Source organism: Aulostomus chinensis, chromosome 12 (assembly GCF_037954235.1).
Source record: "Aulostomus chinensis isolate RoL2024-O1b breed Wild chromosome 12, RoL_Achi_v1.0, whole genome shotgun sequence".
NCBI lineage: Eukaryota > Metazoa > Chordata > Actinopteri > Syngnathiformes > Aulostomidae > Aulostomus > Aulostomus chinensis.
The window spans coordinates 16,402,873-16,418,371 of record NC_141331.1 but is presented as its reverse complement, the minus strand read 5'-3'; the positions used below and the strand labels follow the sequence as shown (position 1 = coordinate 16,418,371).

Sequence of the window (15,499 nt, the reverse complement as noted above, 5' to 3'; positions counted from 1 at the left end):
AGACCTCGTGCTTCCACATCAATACTAGAAATTATTATTGGACTGGACAAATAAGACTCCCCTCTTAATGAAATATGTCTGCCTCTAGTGGAAATAACTTAATGTCATCTGACCTACTGACTCCAAATTAGTATCAGATATTAATACTGGACTGGAGTAAATAGGCGACACCACTTTTTACTGCATTTTACGGTATACTATATTTGAATATTTCAGCGTATCGCTTCATATAATGCAAAATTCTTTTTTTTTTTGATGGCTTCAATATGAGGGTATCTATGGACTCCAAATAGCCCCACCTGATAATACTAGACACCTACATTTTATGAATATATTCTAATGCAAGTTTTTTGCCCTGTATATTTTGATGAAAAACATATTTCTTACATGGCATTTGACCTAGGGACTCCAAATTACTGCTGGAACTCACAAGACTGGAAAAAGACAAACTTAAGGAATTTTCCTGCCTCCTAAATTATATATGAATATTTTATGCTTCCCATTGGATGTGACCTGGTGTGTCAGGTACCAATTCAGATATTAGACAATAGTCTTATACAAGAGTGGAAAAATAAGACACGCCTCTTTTTATTCCATCCATCCATCCTTATCTTGTTAAGGGTCGCGGGGCGGCTGGAGCCTTCGGGCGAGAGACCCTGGACGGGTCGCCAGTCCATCACAGGGCCAACACAACTGTGGGAGGAAGCTGCAGTACCAGAGAGAACCCACACAGGCACAGGGAGAACATGCAGACTCACACAGAAAGAGCGGGGTTCTAACCCGGAACCTTCTTGCTGTGCCGCACCTAATTTTACTGTATTTCAGAGTTTCTATTGAGTATTTTTGTATTTTGGAATCAAACCTTTTAGTGGAGTGTCATAAGTCAACGATATAAATAATATCCAATGAAAGAAATTCGGGGTCTATATTTCCATTAATCGATACTTGTTTGTTTTTTTGTTTGTTTTTTCTCTGCGGTCCCCGATGAAGTTTTAAGTTTTGCCCTCAAGGGGGAAAAAATTGGGCATCCTTGCGTCGGACAAACCTGAGAGGCGTGACTCAGGGAAAATTAGCCCAGGAATAACCGCACTCATCACTCCGCTTCCTGTTTGACTACTTTCAAGTTTACGTTCGCGGACAGCAGCAGGTTAGTGGACCAGCTAGCGTGTCCTAAACCAACTTTCCTTCTCAAAATGGCGTGTGTCAAAGGAAAGTATCAACCGGACGTGACTTTTCGGAGCTAGACCACCGTCTTTCTTTGCTACTTTATTTAGAAAAGAGCTCGCGGGCGGCGGGACTCCGCGCCGACATCATGCCCGAGGTGTCGAAGATGAGGAAGCCCGACGTGAAGGTGGTTCTGCTGGGGGACATGAACGTGGGGAAGACGTCGCTGCTCCACAGGTACACCGAGAGGAAGTTCAAAGACACCATCAGCACGGTCGGAGGGGCGTTCTTCCTCAAGCAGTGGGGACCTTACAATGTCTCCATATGGGACACTGCTGGTAATTCCTCCTCCATGTCATTTCTTAAAGCTTATTTATGTGCTGGTTTGCTATTTTCTTCCTCTTGTGGCTCCCCCACTGTTTACGTACTAACTTGTGATCCCAGCACCTGAGGCAACCACAGGCATGTGACTGCTCAGTGTCCGGGGGACGGCTGGCAGCACTGGCACCAGACAGTGGACTGTAGACAAGGAGTGGATGAACTGAAAAGTGAAGCTAATGTGGAATTATCTTAACTTGCATTACGTGGAAGGAACAACAGGGGGCGACTCCACTGGTTGATTAGAAGCCGAATGATAGTTGGAGGAAATTATCGTTTGCCCCATTTATCTCAAAGTTTGCAGTTTCTCTTGGTTTAAGTTTATTTCAGTACACTTATATCTATAAAAAATATAGTATTTTATGTCATGTTTACAGTAAAATAAGTATGTTGAAACCCATACTCCACCCAAAATGTAGATTTTGTCTTTCAGGTACTCATAAATATGTTTTTTTTCTCCCTGCATCACTTGTTTGGGACTTGAGGAAAAAAGCTAGCCGTGTATGTTTAGCTTGAAGCTAACAGCCACTGATGGCTAACAAGTGCACTCCAGTAAATGTCGGTTCAGAAACTCTCACACACATTGTCTTTATCCAGACGTATGCTCTCTAATCCACAAAAACTTTGATATGAGACAAAGGCAAACTATTATTTCATGTTTGTATAAGTGCAATCATAAACAAGCAGTTGGTTCACCTGAGCGCGCCGGAGTACATATGGAAAAGCCCAAAAATCTCAACGCACGGTTGTTTCCACATGAATAAAGTTGAAGAATCTTGAGCAAACCTAGGCAGAGTAAAAATGTCTGCCATCAGAAATGACCCTGATCTGTAAGATAGCCCGGACAGCAATATCTGCCAGTACTGATCAATATTATCAAATATTCCTATTTATTACTTTTCATGTAAAGAATCAATCAGACCAGTCACTCAAATCATGCTACTTTTAGCGTGTAGCTTGCTTAGCCAGCTCAGAGGTATATGCTGTCTCCTGTAGCGAGCGGGTGAGCTGCAAACTGTTGTTGGCCACTCTCAGGGACCCTTAAAACATATTAGAACGGAGGATTCACGGCTGATGGTTGTGCTGTTATGTGGCCCACCTCCTTGGTGTGCAGCACTGAAACTAAATAGTTAATGCATAGCCGATGTTCAGGATGCTCATAGTTTTAGCGTCATATTCATGGGTTGTATCATGAGAACAGCATTCACCTGGTGGTAACTGCTTGTAGGAAATGAAGTGTTGAAGTTGGAAGGAAAGATCTGATTGGTGGTCGAGACCAATTTGACCTTGACAGTGTTTGCTCCCCAGAAAGATTGCGGGCGTAGTTTGTGGAACCCGTTTTTTGTGGGTCTCAGCTTCAGTTTGCTTTTGTCCATTAAGGAGAAGAAACATGAATATTCTGTGGTCACTACAGCATTGTGGTGTCATTTATGCTAATACCTGTACTCTTCTCTGCACTTTCTCAGCGAGGGTAGTGCGACGTGTGTGTTTGTGTGCAAGTGCTTGAACGCTGCATGGTCAGCAGCTACACTCAACCTAATAGAACTGTTGTTCCCTTGCGAAACCAAAACTGTAAAAAAGAAGAAAAAAGCAGGTCATGTGCAACTTGAACCTCAAGTTCTTTTTCTGAATCAGGTTTTTTTTAAACAGTTCACTTCTGCATCCCTGGTCTGAAGTGACTGAACTGGGACATCACAAATATTTAGCAGCCAGTCAAGATTCAGTTATAATCTAAATGGGATGATATGTAAAAGTGGTTTTCATCATAATGTGGATTTTTACAGGCAGGAGAACGAGTAGATGTTGTTTTAATCCCGTTAGACCTGGTAGGAGATGTTTTTGTGGCGCGTTCAGATTAGAGCAGAGCATTTTCACATGCTTGTGGGGAATCTATTGCTTGTTGGTGCCCAAACAGTTTGAAATAGATGATATTGTTGGATTGTTTTCTGTCTGGCATACTAAAATGAAATACACATGAACATGTCTGTCAGGAACTAACCTCAAAGGTCTCTTAAATAAGCAAAGTCTGTTGTTCATGTTGGGACTGGCATTTCATCACGGCAGTCCTGACTAAACATGCGTTTCGGTAAATCCTCTTAGGCAAATACACAATTCACAAAAGTGCAGTGCGGTTGTGGAGCCCCGGAGATAAGGAAGGGTTGACCTTGTCACCAGTAAGTCATTTCCTGTCGGCGTCTCTGTCAATTTGGATGTGTTAGTTTAATTTAATGGCAGCAGTGCCAGTGAAACAGCAGATCAACAGTGAGTGGTTCAAGGCTGCGCTCTTATCAGCTTAGAGCATAAAGCTACTGGCGTGGGGCTTGAAATCTGCCGGATCTGTTTGACTCAGCATATTGAAAACAAGCTGTCTGCGCCTTTTTGTTGTCTTACTGACGTTGTGCTTTACAGTCAGGCAGATGAGTTTCGAAGAGCCCCGTGCATACTCATCATCATCTCACCCCGTTCCTCTTAGTGGTCACATGACGAGGCTGTGGCAAGAACACTTGCCGTAGCCAGTTATTTCCAAACTTGCATGATGTGGTTCTTTCCAGAAGCAGGAGGAGTAACATACTTACTGTATAAACAAATCCCGTCCGTCTCCGATCGCTGGGATCATCCCGAGTTACTGCGTGTAGTCATGTTATCAGTACATTGGACGATTGTTGTAATGCTCTTGCTCAGACTTGATGGATATGCTGACCACTTGGGCCTCTCAAATGTGCATTTCTTGCGCATACGTGAATGTAGATTGATTACTAATTTGTATTTAAGACTGATTCTAGGATTAAAAGAGGATTATGGAAACTCTTCCCTTGTTGTCTCAGAGAAAAAAAATCTTAGCATATGTCACACACACTCAACCAGGTGAATCCAGTCTTTAGCTGGTTAGATTAGAAACCTCAGTTTTCAAGTGAGAAGTACTGATTGATGTGCTCTGTCGGAAGGTTTTCCTTGTAGATTAAACTAAATTATATAAATTGACAAAATGTCGAAGTAGCCCGCAAACTAGTGTAGGATGTGTGTGTTAGTTTTAGCTACAGTACAGCAACACACACGGCCTATTCTCCTTCTTGGCCCTTTGAAAAATGCTGCGAATTTCAACAACAAAGGTTGTTTGTTTCCAAACTGCTGACTGTCTTGCACAATTTCTCACTGTGCTGCCCCTCTCGCTGCCGTTCAGACACTACGGCCGTTTTAAAGGAACACACCGAGTTTTTGTGGAAATCCAAGTAAGTTGCATCTTCTCCAGAGCCACACACACAGACAGTGGTGCTTCTCTCCTCTGTGTGTGTGCATGAGGGAGCTTAGACCCACTGAGACCTGCTGAATGCTAGTTAGCTTAGCAGAATGAATGGTAGTGGATGGGGAGTACTAGCATACCCCTCTCTTGATGACTCAGCTTCAGAAATCTGTAGTTTCCCCTTTTTGTATTCTGGGTCAAATCCTTCAGAGGCCTCATGAAGACGGTTTTGGAGAAGAGTGTAACTTCCACAGTTCTGTCTCGTCTTCTCTGTCCACCACCATTCAATGTATTAAGGTAACTAGCAGTAAGTTGGAGAGTGTCTTATCGTCTTGTCTGGCTGTGGGAAGGATGAACAATCAGGAAATTTCCTCAAATGCTGGTATGTTTTTTTTTTTCAGTCTTTTATCAGGGTTCTCTGACCTTTGTGTGTCTCCACAGGTCGGGAACAGTTCCACGGGTTGGGCTCCATGTACTGTCGTGGTGCAGCTGCGATCATTCTGACTTATGACGTCACCAACTGGCAGAGCCTTGTGGAGCTGGAGGAGCGTTTCCTGTCCCTGACTGACACTGCAAACCACGACTGCATTTATGCCCTGGTGGGCAACAAGGTTGACCTGACTGACCCTAAAGCCCAGCTGCCTCAGGAAACAGATGTGTCTCAGGACCGGACTGAGAGCGAGGAGGAGAGGGCAGAGGTGCTGTCTGCTTGCCCCACACCCCCTGCCTCACCCACATCCCTCACTGGTGTGACTCTGCATAAACAGGTTACCCGTGAGGATGCAGAGGCTTTTTACGGGAGAATACTGCGCTACAAGGGCTTGGATGAAAGCAGCAGCCTTCCTGCAGAGAAGGTGTGCTTCGAGACCAGCGCCAAGACCGGCTTTAACGTGGACACGCTGTTCGAGACGCTGTTCGATCTGGTGCTGCCTTCCATGCTGAGGAAGAGGAACGAGAACCAGGAATCCCCTACGGTAGATTTAGAGGAGTGTCGAGGGGGCAACAGCAAGCGAGGGAGGTCAACTTGCTGCTAGAGGGCGCCAGAGAGCTGCTGCATTTTAACAAGACAATCAAACAGCTGGTCTAAACACCAGATAACATACTGTGACGGTACTACTTTTTTTCTCTCTCTTTTTTTTTTTTGCATTAACTGAAACCCAGAAGCCTTAATGACCTCCTGGTTACACACATGCACACATTTACTCACACACACTTAACACAAGCTGTGAAGACAGTGAAGAAGCATAGACACGTATTTCAGCGTAAGGAAGGGAAGTAACCAAGTTTTGTGACATCACTGTGCGTAAAACTCTTCCACCCGAGTGACTGAGTGCAGTTGTACCTGATGATGTGCCTGTGGACAAATACTCAACCTTACAAATCAGTCACTGCTGTTTTAATGTTCTGGAATTTCACCCATTTGACACATTGCACTGTGTTCATTTATGCTTTACACCAATCACAATTATTTTGTTTACTTCTGGGACTTGCAATTGAGACTGATTTTTTTTTTAATATATATATATTTTATTGGCACATGTGTAACTCACAAAATATCCCCTGTTGAATTTTTATGTCCACTGTCATAATAAAGATTTTTATTTTGCACTTACTGCGGTCCAAGAATTCAATCACACAGGAAATATAACAAATGACATTTAATCTTTACAATTCAATGAAATGATCTCGTTACGGATATGTAATGACTAACTATAGTTTGAGTATAATTCTGGATTAATCTTATCCAAACAACTGGAGGACATTTGGCCGACTTGCTGACAGAAAATTGTAATCTGACCCAGGATGACAGCAAAGACCTTTGATCCAGGCTGTTCCGGGTGAATGTGTCAAAGGTAACAAGATAAACATTTAAAACTCTTTTCTGTGGTCAAGTTCATTCAGAGGATATAAATACAAAGGGATTCAGTGCATTCTGTGAGCATATTGAAGATGAGAATCAGAACATTTGCAATAGTTCATTAGTGCATGAACATTAACAACTTGTAAAGACCATCTTTATCTAGAAAATAGATTTGTAAGAGCAATGAAATAAAGGCAGGATATATAGTATCAACCAACGATAGTTCATGAACGACAATCTTCTACTTGCAAGAGAAGCAGTGTTAGTGGTTTAATGAAGGGTTGGATGCACTAAACCAGGCAGGTTTTCCAAAGTCTGAGATGGCCTCATATTAGCTAAGCTCACGTTGCTGTTTTGCATCATTTCGGAGTCGTCACACACATGAAAACAACCTGTCCTGAGTCATTTATTAGTTTCTGACCCTTAAAAAGTATTTAAAAAAAACAGTAAAAAAAAAAAAAACCCACCTAAACTACTATATCACATGCATTTAAAGCGGGTTTACGTGATGTCCTTTGATGATATCCTTTCACTGAGTCTCTGGAGCCCACCTCACACTTTGAAAACCTCTGCACTACACAGTGCAAACACCTGGATTAAACTGAAGCAGTGCGTACACGTCTTTGGTTGAGCTGTAGTGTTCGGTCTCGATCATAGTAACTGAGGTAATAAGTTAATCAGTAAGCACCATAAAACAAAAATACATGTTTTCTCATACAAATGTTGGCTTCATTACAGACTCTTCACTCAAACGCTCAAGGCACCACACAGTCATTGCATGTCTGCAGCTCGGGGGGAGGGGTTTGCCCAATTACACAGATCTAAGTCAGTATTTCAGATCCAAGATTCGGTTTACTACATGACTAGAGCGAGGACAGAGGACCACTGTCAGTGTGTTTTTGTCGTTAACTGCGGCGTCTCACAAGTTCTTCATGCAGACCTGGCAGCGGCTGATGCGTGAAAGGAGCTGGCCTGCTTTAAGCGTCTCTGATCCCGGCTGAGTGTGAAAAGACTGATCTACGGAGGTCATCCAGAAACTGTACTTGTTAGCAAAGTAGTGGCATGTGCCTTTAGCGCCATTACACTCAATGAAGGGCGTCGTTCTAAAGTCCTCCAGACAGGATCCAGGCGATGACAAGGACTGACCCCCGCCTTCATTTCCTGCTGCCGTGTGCTGCAGAGACAAAGGTGATAGTAGACACACGAGGCAGGTGAGAACTTCAGTATCCAAGATGGTTACAGTTAGCATTTTAACTGTTTTGCTGTTTATGGCCAACAAATACCATTAAAACTACCAAACAACACCTGATAGAGATTTGACCTCCGTGCCAGAGCTCAGAGGAACTATATCAATAATGAAAGATTCCAGAGCACAAACTGAATTTCAAGCACTAATCAGTCTGCAAGTCAACATTTAAGAGGACATTAAAGAGCTGAATTAGATTTGAGTGCGCAATCCCAATCATGTGAGTGCTTCTTTTCGAAGGCTGATTCCTCTGTTTTTGAGATGAGCTTATTGACATTCATGATTCTGTTCTCCCCAGCCCATAAATCTCATTCTGCTTTAACAAAACCCAGACTGTGTCCTGTCTTCGTGCTGCTTCAGCAGTCTCTGAAAGTTTCTTTGTTACAACGAACATTACACACCACAGGTATTTCAAAGCAACGTTTTACACCAAAAGAACAGCCTAGAAAACATTACAGCTATTTCATTCCCACTTTGTGTCCCTGGTTTTGTGCTGTGTTACAATAAGAAGTGCGTAGATGTTAGCAGCACTAGCTAGCTAGCTCAGAGCAGGATCTGCTTCTATTACGTAGCTCTGTTCAGCTCAACTTCTTTGCAATATTAGATGAAATGAAGAAGAGTTACAGAGTTGTAGACTTGTGGTACTGGTACTAACTACAACATCAACATCATTGTACGATCTATAATTGTCTTCTTGCTTAACTAAACATGATGTGTCCTTTCACTTTCAGCCAAAATGAATGCATGTGTTCTAAGTGATGAAGCTCTTGTGATGGAGTCGAGAGCAGCTGTGCCAAAGTACACTTTACTGATGAAAGAGTTACTTCTTAGGGAAGAGTGAATGAGCTTAGCGCTGAGTAGTACGAAGTCCAGTACTGGGAGCAACTAATGATGGTGGTTTTGGCCGGTTCAAAGTCAGGGCCCAAGCAAAACACAAATTTAAAAATACAGATCAAGATGACATGTGGGCTTAAATATACAGACATGTCCATATCCTACATATCTCACTATTAAATTTTGTCCTCCCATGTTTAATACTGTCCAAGTCCACTCCCAGTAAACCTCAGTATCAACAAGTCTCAAAAGAGTAGTTGTTCAGGTAGTCCTACATCAAGGTTCAAAACTAGTAGCTGCATAACAAAGATAAATCTTTCTCATAGCAACTTTCAGATTATGACTGCAGTTCTCTTTAAACGAGGTTTGGTGGAAGAGGAACTCACCATAAGGAACGAGTAGCCAATCCACAGGCTGCGCCAGCCAGCAGGACACTGCGGGATGGTGATGTCCTGGCTGTGGATGGCTATGGCAACAGATGGAGCTTCACATACAGAGCAACGGCTGATATATGGTTTGATCTCTCCCTCCTCTACAGGCATCATAGGAAGAGGAGCTGTTGTGGACAGCCAGAACGATTTATCATTTCTGCTGGCGTAGTAACAAATGTCTCCAAGGTTGCAGTAGAGGAAGGGCATGGTGCTGAACCGTGGCAGGCAGGAACCAGCCAAACCTGGGAAGGACAAACAAACGATCAGTTAGCACAATTCATCTGTCTTGTATTTGAAGCATAAAATAAAATTCTTAACCCTTAATCCTCGCTGATCCCCCATTAAGCATTGGTCAAATTCGATTTTTCGTCCATGTGTTCCAGTGAGGTGGGCCATAACTTCCTGCTTTGGATATAGGCCTATCTTATTAATTGTTACCCAGTTTTAAAGTGAGTTTGGTTGTATTATTGTCAAAAGCAGCACTCATTTCATTCTATTTAAATGTTGAAATATTTGCTATAAAAAGTAAAACACGTCTACTTAGGATAAATTCCGAAATGGTTGTCTAGTTTTCTGATAGTGGATTAATTTACACATAAAATTAGACTGAATTGAAAGCTCAGTTTTAAAAGGAAGGCAAAGCTGTCTTACCATTAAATCAGACTGAGAGCAAGTAACTGTAAGAATACATCACAACCAAAGGCACTGCTCTCTTCTCTTATTTTTCAGTGTCTGTGTCCACTAACTTCTGGTTACTGGACCACAGGAGCAGACAAATCCAACAGCCAGTCAGACTGTATTGCAAAAATGACTGGCCCTAATATTTCAGTGAACTAACATATCTGTAGAAAGGTAACAGTTGTACCATGCAGTATTTTGAGAGTATAGTTACTATGCATATACTGTATATTGTTCATCTCTACTTACCAAGATCCTGGTTGTGGGCCTTTTCCTGGCCCTCTAGATACAGCAGACTGTATCCGTCCCACAGTTTCGACATTCCCACAGGGCACATGGGCGTCTGCTCTGATTGGCTGTGTTTAACCAGCAAGTAACCCACGCTGACACTGCGGCCAGGCATACCAGGTAACCCGGCAATACCAGGCTTACCAGGATTACCTATTGAAGAAAGTAACAAATAGGTACTTTGATAGTACATACACTTCATATAAAAAGGTATTACAGGTTCTTAAACCTCAACAGCTTCTTCTGCTAAGCTGGTTAGACATGTAGAAACTCTCCAGTCCTGACCCTAAGTACTTAATGATTTATTACCTAAATAAACTAACCAAATTAATGACCACAAACTCCTTGGTGACTGGATCCTTGCTTTAATCTCCACCTACTTTTAAATCCTTTAATCCAGGGTTATTAAACTAATCCCACATTGCCCCACAGTGACGCACCTTCCATGCCTTGCAGACCAGCATGGCCCTCTTGACCAACCTCTCCACGGAATCCAGGCGTTCCTGGTCTACCACTAATCCCGGGCATGCCCTTTTGCCCAATGGGTCCCATGAAACCTGGAATGTAAAACAAAATATGTGTATGCTGGAGATCACAATATTTCTCTTTGGGATAGTCAGCAATTTATGCTTGTGTAATAACTAACCTGAATCCCCTGGGGGACCATGTGGCCCTGTTTCTCCTCTGAACCCCTTTGGTCCTTGGATACCCCATGGTCCGGGTTGACCCCTCTCTCCTGGAAGGCTGATGGGTAGTGCCGGAGGGCCCTGGTTTCCCGGCAACCCACGAAAACCTGCAGTGCAGACGGATCATGTCTTAATCAAAACGACTTGGGCTCCTAAGCATGATAACCAATGAGTCATCAGAATGTTACAGGTGTACGTTTTACCTGGGGGTCCACTATTTCCTTTAACACCATCTGGCCCTCTCTCTCCCTTATAACCCGTCGCACCAGGAACACCCATATATCCTTGCTCACCTTTCACTCCTTTAAGAAAAGAAGCATATCAAGACTGTGTATGGATGGTAGTTGGCAGTCATACTATCATCCTCTTGAGGCATGCAGGCAGGTGCATTAATAATATTGTACAGCTTTGCTATTAAGTTATCTCAGACGAGGAAAAATGGCAATGAAGTAGTACAGTTCCAGTGTTAAAATATCCTCATTAAATCCCTTTTACAAGCATTTTAAGAACACGATCTTTGGATATTGGTGCTATCATATTTGAAGGAAAGGATCTCATGGTACATTTTTGCATGCTTTGATCCAACTACTGCTCCTCATGTACCACCTTTTATGCAGACAACGTGCATTTAATGGTGAGGATTTGCTATTCCATACCTTTCTTCCCAGAAACCCCATTAGATCCTCTGTATCCGATTTGGCCTTTGTCTCCTATGAATCCTTTACTTCCAGGGACTCCTGGAAACCCATTTAGACCTTGTATACCCCTTTCTCCTAGGGGAGCATCAATACCAGGAAAACCTCTGGGTCCAGGGAAACCTAGGGTTTGTAAGATATATAATGGGGATACATGTTAATGTTGTGGGGATAGATACGAGGAATATGACAAGGGATTTGACTGTTTTTATCTTTTATTTTCACCTGCTAATCCTTTAGGTCCTCTCAAGCCCAAATCCCCAGTGATTCCTGGTCTGTCTGGAGTGCCAGCTGGTCCTATGGGTCCACGGGATCCTGCTGGTCCAGGATGACCCTGATCACCTGCACAAATGAACATGAGATAGGTGGTGAGCTGAACGAGCTTTCACTCAAACATCATTTGTTCTTTTCATGAAAGGTAACAGAAAAAAAATAGTTTTATACCAGGAGGTCCCTGGAAGCCTTTCAACCCTCCTGCGCCTGGTACCCCTGGCAACTTGTTGGGGTCACCTTCCTCCCCCTTTGGTCCTTTGGGTCCCGGCTGGCCAGCTGGTCCAGCAGTATCCAAACCTGGTACAAATACAACCATAAAACACATGATCGGTTTGGAAACACCATTTTTTCCTACTTCATTAACATGTTCGGCACCTAAGACTTATCTGCTCACAAAAGGTATATGTTTTTGATGAGATACCTGGTGTTCCAGGGATACCCTTTTGACCCTTTAGACCATCTAATCCATAAAGACCCTTCAAACCAGGGTAACCTGCACACATTTGCAAAGAAAATATGGATGAGTGGTTGACATCTACGTAGTATGAAGACAAAGGAAGATGCTGCATTGATCTGATTACCTTTCTCTCCTGGTAAGCCAGGAAAGCCTGGCAGCCCTTCTTTTCCAGGCAATCCCAGAAAACCCTTCTGACCCTGGTTACCAGGAGTTCCTTTCTGTCCATATGAGCCTGTAAAAAAGATTGTTTACAACTCAAAAACAGCAACCATAGCACATAAAATTACATTAAATAATTTACCTGGAAAGAGCCTTATAAAAGAGTGAATGGAAGCCTCTTACCTTGGTATCCTGGTGTGCCTGGATCACCTGGTTGTCCCTTTTTCCCTTCAATACCATCAAAACCAGGTGTTCCCCAGTCACCAGACTGACCAAGTAATCCTTTTGGGCCTGTAAATTGGGTATTGGACCGTTTATTTTTGTGAAGTCAGCTGTGGAGCTGATAAACAATGATAAAGAGGACCGTATTTTATAAAGTGTACCTGGTTCTCCTGGAGAACCAATCTCTCCTCTCAGCCCAGCAGATCCTGGAATGTCTATCTGATAGCCTTTGTCACCTGTAATAATATATAAAGAATTACTTATACCAAAATACCTTCAATCAGTTTTAGAATCTAGTTCCACATGTTGAGTTTTTACCTTTGGCCCCCCTTTTCCCCTTCTGTCCTGATTGACCATAGGCCCCTGGACTGCCTTTAATTCCCTGAAAACAAGAGGATTAGTTAGAAAAGCGGAGTGAAATTTTAAAAATGACAATTTGGTGGCAGAGTCAGTGCAATCATCTAAATTGCACTTCATAGCAGTAGGGCTCTACTCACCTTTTTGCCACTCATCCCCTCAAAGCCAGTGATTCCTCGATTTCCAGGTAGGCCTGGCATTCCTTTCAACCCTGGCAGCCCCTGGGCGCCAGAATCTCCAAGGAAACCTTTTTCATTGCTGGGTTCTCCAGGAAGACCGTGGCTTCCACCTTGCCCCGGTACACCAGGTAAACCCTTAGAACCTGTCCAGAAGAGAGGCTTGTCAGAAAGGGAGCGGACGAGTGATATCAAATGTGTGAGTGACCCGTCAAACCTCTTGGCCCTGTGAAGCCTTGATTTCCTGGATGGCCACAGTCTCCTTTGACACCCTTCATGTCAACTATTATCTGGCGGGAGATTTTAGGCTTATCCCCAGGTGGCCCCCTTAAACCAGGATCACCTGGAAGCCAAAATAAGAAATAAAACATTTATGTGGTTGTTGAGACATTATCAACAGATTAATGACTCCCTGGCATCCCAAGTAAACAGTCTCACCTTTTTCTCCACTCTGACCCATCACTCCTTTTGGACCGATTTGGCCTGGCACTCCAGTTTCACCTTTCAATCCACCAAATCCCTTGATGCCTTCACTACCCCTGGTCCCCGTAAACCCAGACATGCCTGTAGACCCTTTGTTTCCTGGAAAAGACATGGGGACTATCAGAGATGACAACATTATACTCCACATGACAGACAAAATATATGAAGAGCAAACCTTTCAGTCCTGGCAGTCCTGGTCGTCCATGTGGCCCAGGCTCTCCTTGGTCACCAATTTGACCAGACTCTCCAATAACACCATGATGACCAAATTCCCCTGGGGTTCCTTTTAATCCCATAGGACCTGGAGGGCCAGGATCTCCCTCAGAACCCCTCTCCCCAGTCAAGCCTAGCGAACAGGATGTGAGACATGAACAAGGACATCTAATGTATGTATGTGCAAGACATAAAGACCAAAAGTGTGCAAATCTAACCTGGTTGTCCAATGAAACCCGGTGTCCCAGGTGGTCCTACTTTGCCAGGATCACCAGGGTAGCCATATTTACCAGCTGGCCCAGGTCTCCCTTCCTCTCCCTGCAGACCTGCAGGGCCAGTTTCACCCTTGATACCAATCATTCCAGGCATGCCAACCATTCCTGGAAGGATGGACACATGCAAATGTTACATCAAAATTCTCCCCTCTTTGATCCAACTCTGTCCACTGTTGAGAGTAAGGCAGTATGGTAGTAAGTCCAATATATTGCAGGTCATGACTTACCTGGATATCCTGGTTGTCCTTGATCTCCAAGTTGGCCTCTATTCCCTTGAAGCCCAGGCAGTCCCCGGTCCCCAGAGGATCCAGCTGATGCCCCAATGATATCTCCGTGAATACCCTTATCACCCTGTACCCCATTGCGGCCAAGAAGGCCAGGCAAACCAGAATTTCCTACTGATCCTTTTCTGCCAGGGACCCCAAGGTCTCCACGGGGACCGGCAAAACCTACATTGTATAAAAATACTAGTTAGTGAATCTAACAAAAGATAACATTCACTGATGATTTATTCTATCTATCTGTGTAAATAATCTATGTTTTCTTGTCACTTCTTGCCTGGAGGTCCAGGACTGCCGCCTAGACCTCTGTCCCCAGTTTCTCCTTTCTCTCCTTGTGGTCCAAGCTGACCTGGGGCTCCTTTTTGGCCGTGAGGACCTGTTTGTTCATGAAATGCAAACAGGTTATAAAAATAACTCAAGGTTTTAGCCAAACAGAACATTTTGCATTGGTTTCTCATTTCATTACCTGGGAAACCCACTAATCCACTTGGACCTGGAGGACCAGGCAGCCCAGGAGGTCCAGGAAATGCATCGCATGGTCCTGATAGGAAAATGCCAGAAAAGACTATTGTCAAGTCAATGCTATGGTTATATGTAGAACTTACTACATAGACTATAATGGTGACTCTTCTGCCCAGCGTGGCTTGTTCTTCAGAATATTATCATTACATTAGCAGGTATCTCAGTGGTACTTCGGTCACAAACAGTAAAAAAAAATCATGCACACAGATTAAAAAATCCAGAGGCAAAGCACAAGAGTTGTTAAGATGGGAGTTATATACATGTTATTATACCAGATACCTGTTACATCGAACTGTCCTCCATCTCCCGTCGGACTACAGCCGCCTTTCAGTTGCAAATGAGAGAGAGTGAGACAGGCATTCGGAACAAGAGTTATTCAAAAGCACAAGCAATTGTCTCAAACAAGCTCAGCTGAAGCTGGTTTGAGCAATGCAGCCCCTGCAATGAGGTGCAACAGCAGCTGAAGAAAGAAAAGTCATAAAATGTTATGTCATGCTTCATCCTTTTAATCAGATGCCATTAATTTTCATTCCCATTTCACTGCTTTGAAATTAATGACAAACATATGTACACAATGAG

The 15,499-nt window shown here is 43.4% G+C and overlaps 2 protein-coding genes across 3 annotated transcripts in view; one reads left to right on the top strand and one right to left on the bottom strand.

Moving 5' to 3' along the window:
* Window positions 1–874: 874 nt before the first annotated feature.
* rab20 (RAB20, member RAS oncogene family) lies at window positions 875–6,551 on the top strand. The gene is made up of 3 exons (XM_086220514.1): window positions 875–1,147; window positions 1,275–1,502; window positions 5,225–6,551. The coding sequence occupies exons 2-3, from the start codon at window positions 1,313–1,315 to the stop codon at window positions 5,815–5,817; spliced, it is 783 nt and encodes a 260-aa protein (XP_086076640.1). The 5' UTR covers window positions 875–1,147; window positions 1,275–1,312; the 3' UTR covers window positions 5,818–6,551.
* The window catches only part of col4a2 (collagen, type IV, alpha 2), a 56,607-nt gene continuing 47,534 nt past the window's right edge, over window positions 6,427–15,499 (bottom strand). For both annotated transcript variants that reach the window (XM_086220512.1, XM_086220513.1), the window contains 23 exons: window positions 15,200–15,244; window positions 14,865–14,939; window positions 14,676–14,774; window positions 14,345–14,566; window positions 14,061–14,222; window positions 13,805–13,975; window positions 13,585–13,728; window positions 13,364–13,489; window positions 13,111–13,292; window positions 12,932–12,995; window positions 12,775–12,849; window positions 12,575–12,682; window positions 12,357–12,464; window positions 12,197–12,268; window positions 11,947–12,072; window positions 11,728–11,844; window positions 11,464–11,625; window positions 11,011–11,109; window positions 10,768–10,914; window positions 10,562–10,678; window positions 10,083–10,274; window positions 9,111–9,397; window positions 6,427–7,818 (listed from right to left, as the gene is read on the bottom strand). In XM_086220512.1, coding sequence (XP_086076638.1) covers window positions 7,564–7,818; window positions 9,111–9,397; window positions 10,083–10,274; window positions 10,562–10,678; window positions 10,768–10,914; window positions 11,011–11,109; window positions 11,464–11,625; window positions 11,728–11,844; window positions 11,947–12,072; window positions 12,197–12,268; window positions 12,357–12,464; window positions 12,575–12,682; window positions 12,775–12,849; window positions 12,932–12,995; window positions 13,111–13,292; window positions 13,364–13,489; window positions 13,585–13,728; window positions 13,805–13,975; window positions 14,061–14,222; window positions 14,345–14,566; window positions 14,676–14,774; window positions 14,865–14,939; window positions 15,200–15,244 — 3,155 coding nt within the window. In that variant the 3' untranslated portion in view covers window positions 6,427–7,563. The remainder of the gene's footprint in view (window positions 7,819–9,110; window positions 9,398–10,082; window positions 10,275–10,561; window positions 10,679–10,767; window positions 10,915–11,010; window positions 11,110–11,463; window positions 11,626–11,727; window positions 11,845–11,946; window positions 12,073–12,196; window positions 12,269–12,356; window positions 12,465–12,574; window positions 12,683–12,774; window positions 12,850–12,931; window positions 12,996–13,110; window positions 13,293–13,363; window positions 13,490–13,584; window positions 13,729–13,804; window positions 13,976–14,060; window positions 14,223–14,344; window positions 14,567–14,675; window positions 14,775–14,864; window positions 14,940–15,199; window positions 15,245–15,499) is intronic.

Excerpts from the sequence above, each read along its gene's own strand:
- rab20 (XM_086220514.1), top strand. The coding sequence starts at position 1,313 with ATGCCCGAGGTGTCGAAGATGAGGAAGCCCGACGTGAAGGTGGTTCTG. Across the intron at positions 1,503-5,224 it reads CTCCATATGGGACACTGCTG|GTCGGGAACAGTTCCACGGG; the intron begins GTAATTCCTCCT and ends GTGTCTCCACAG.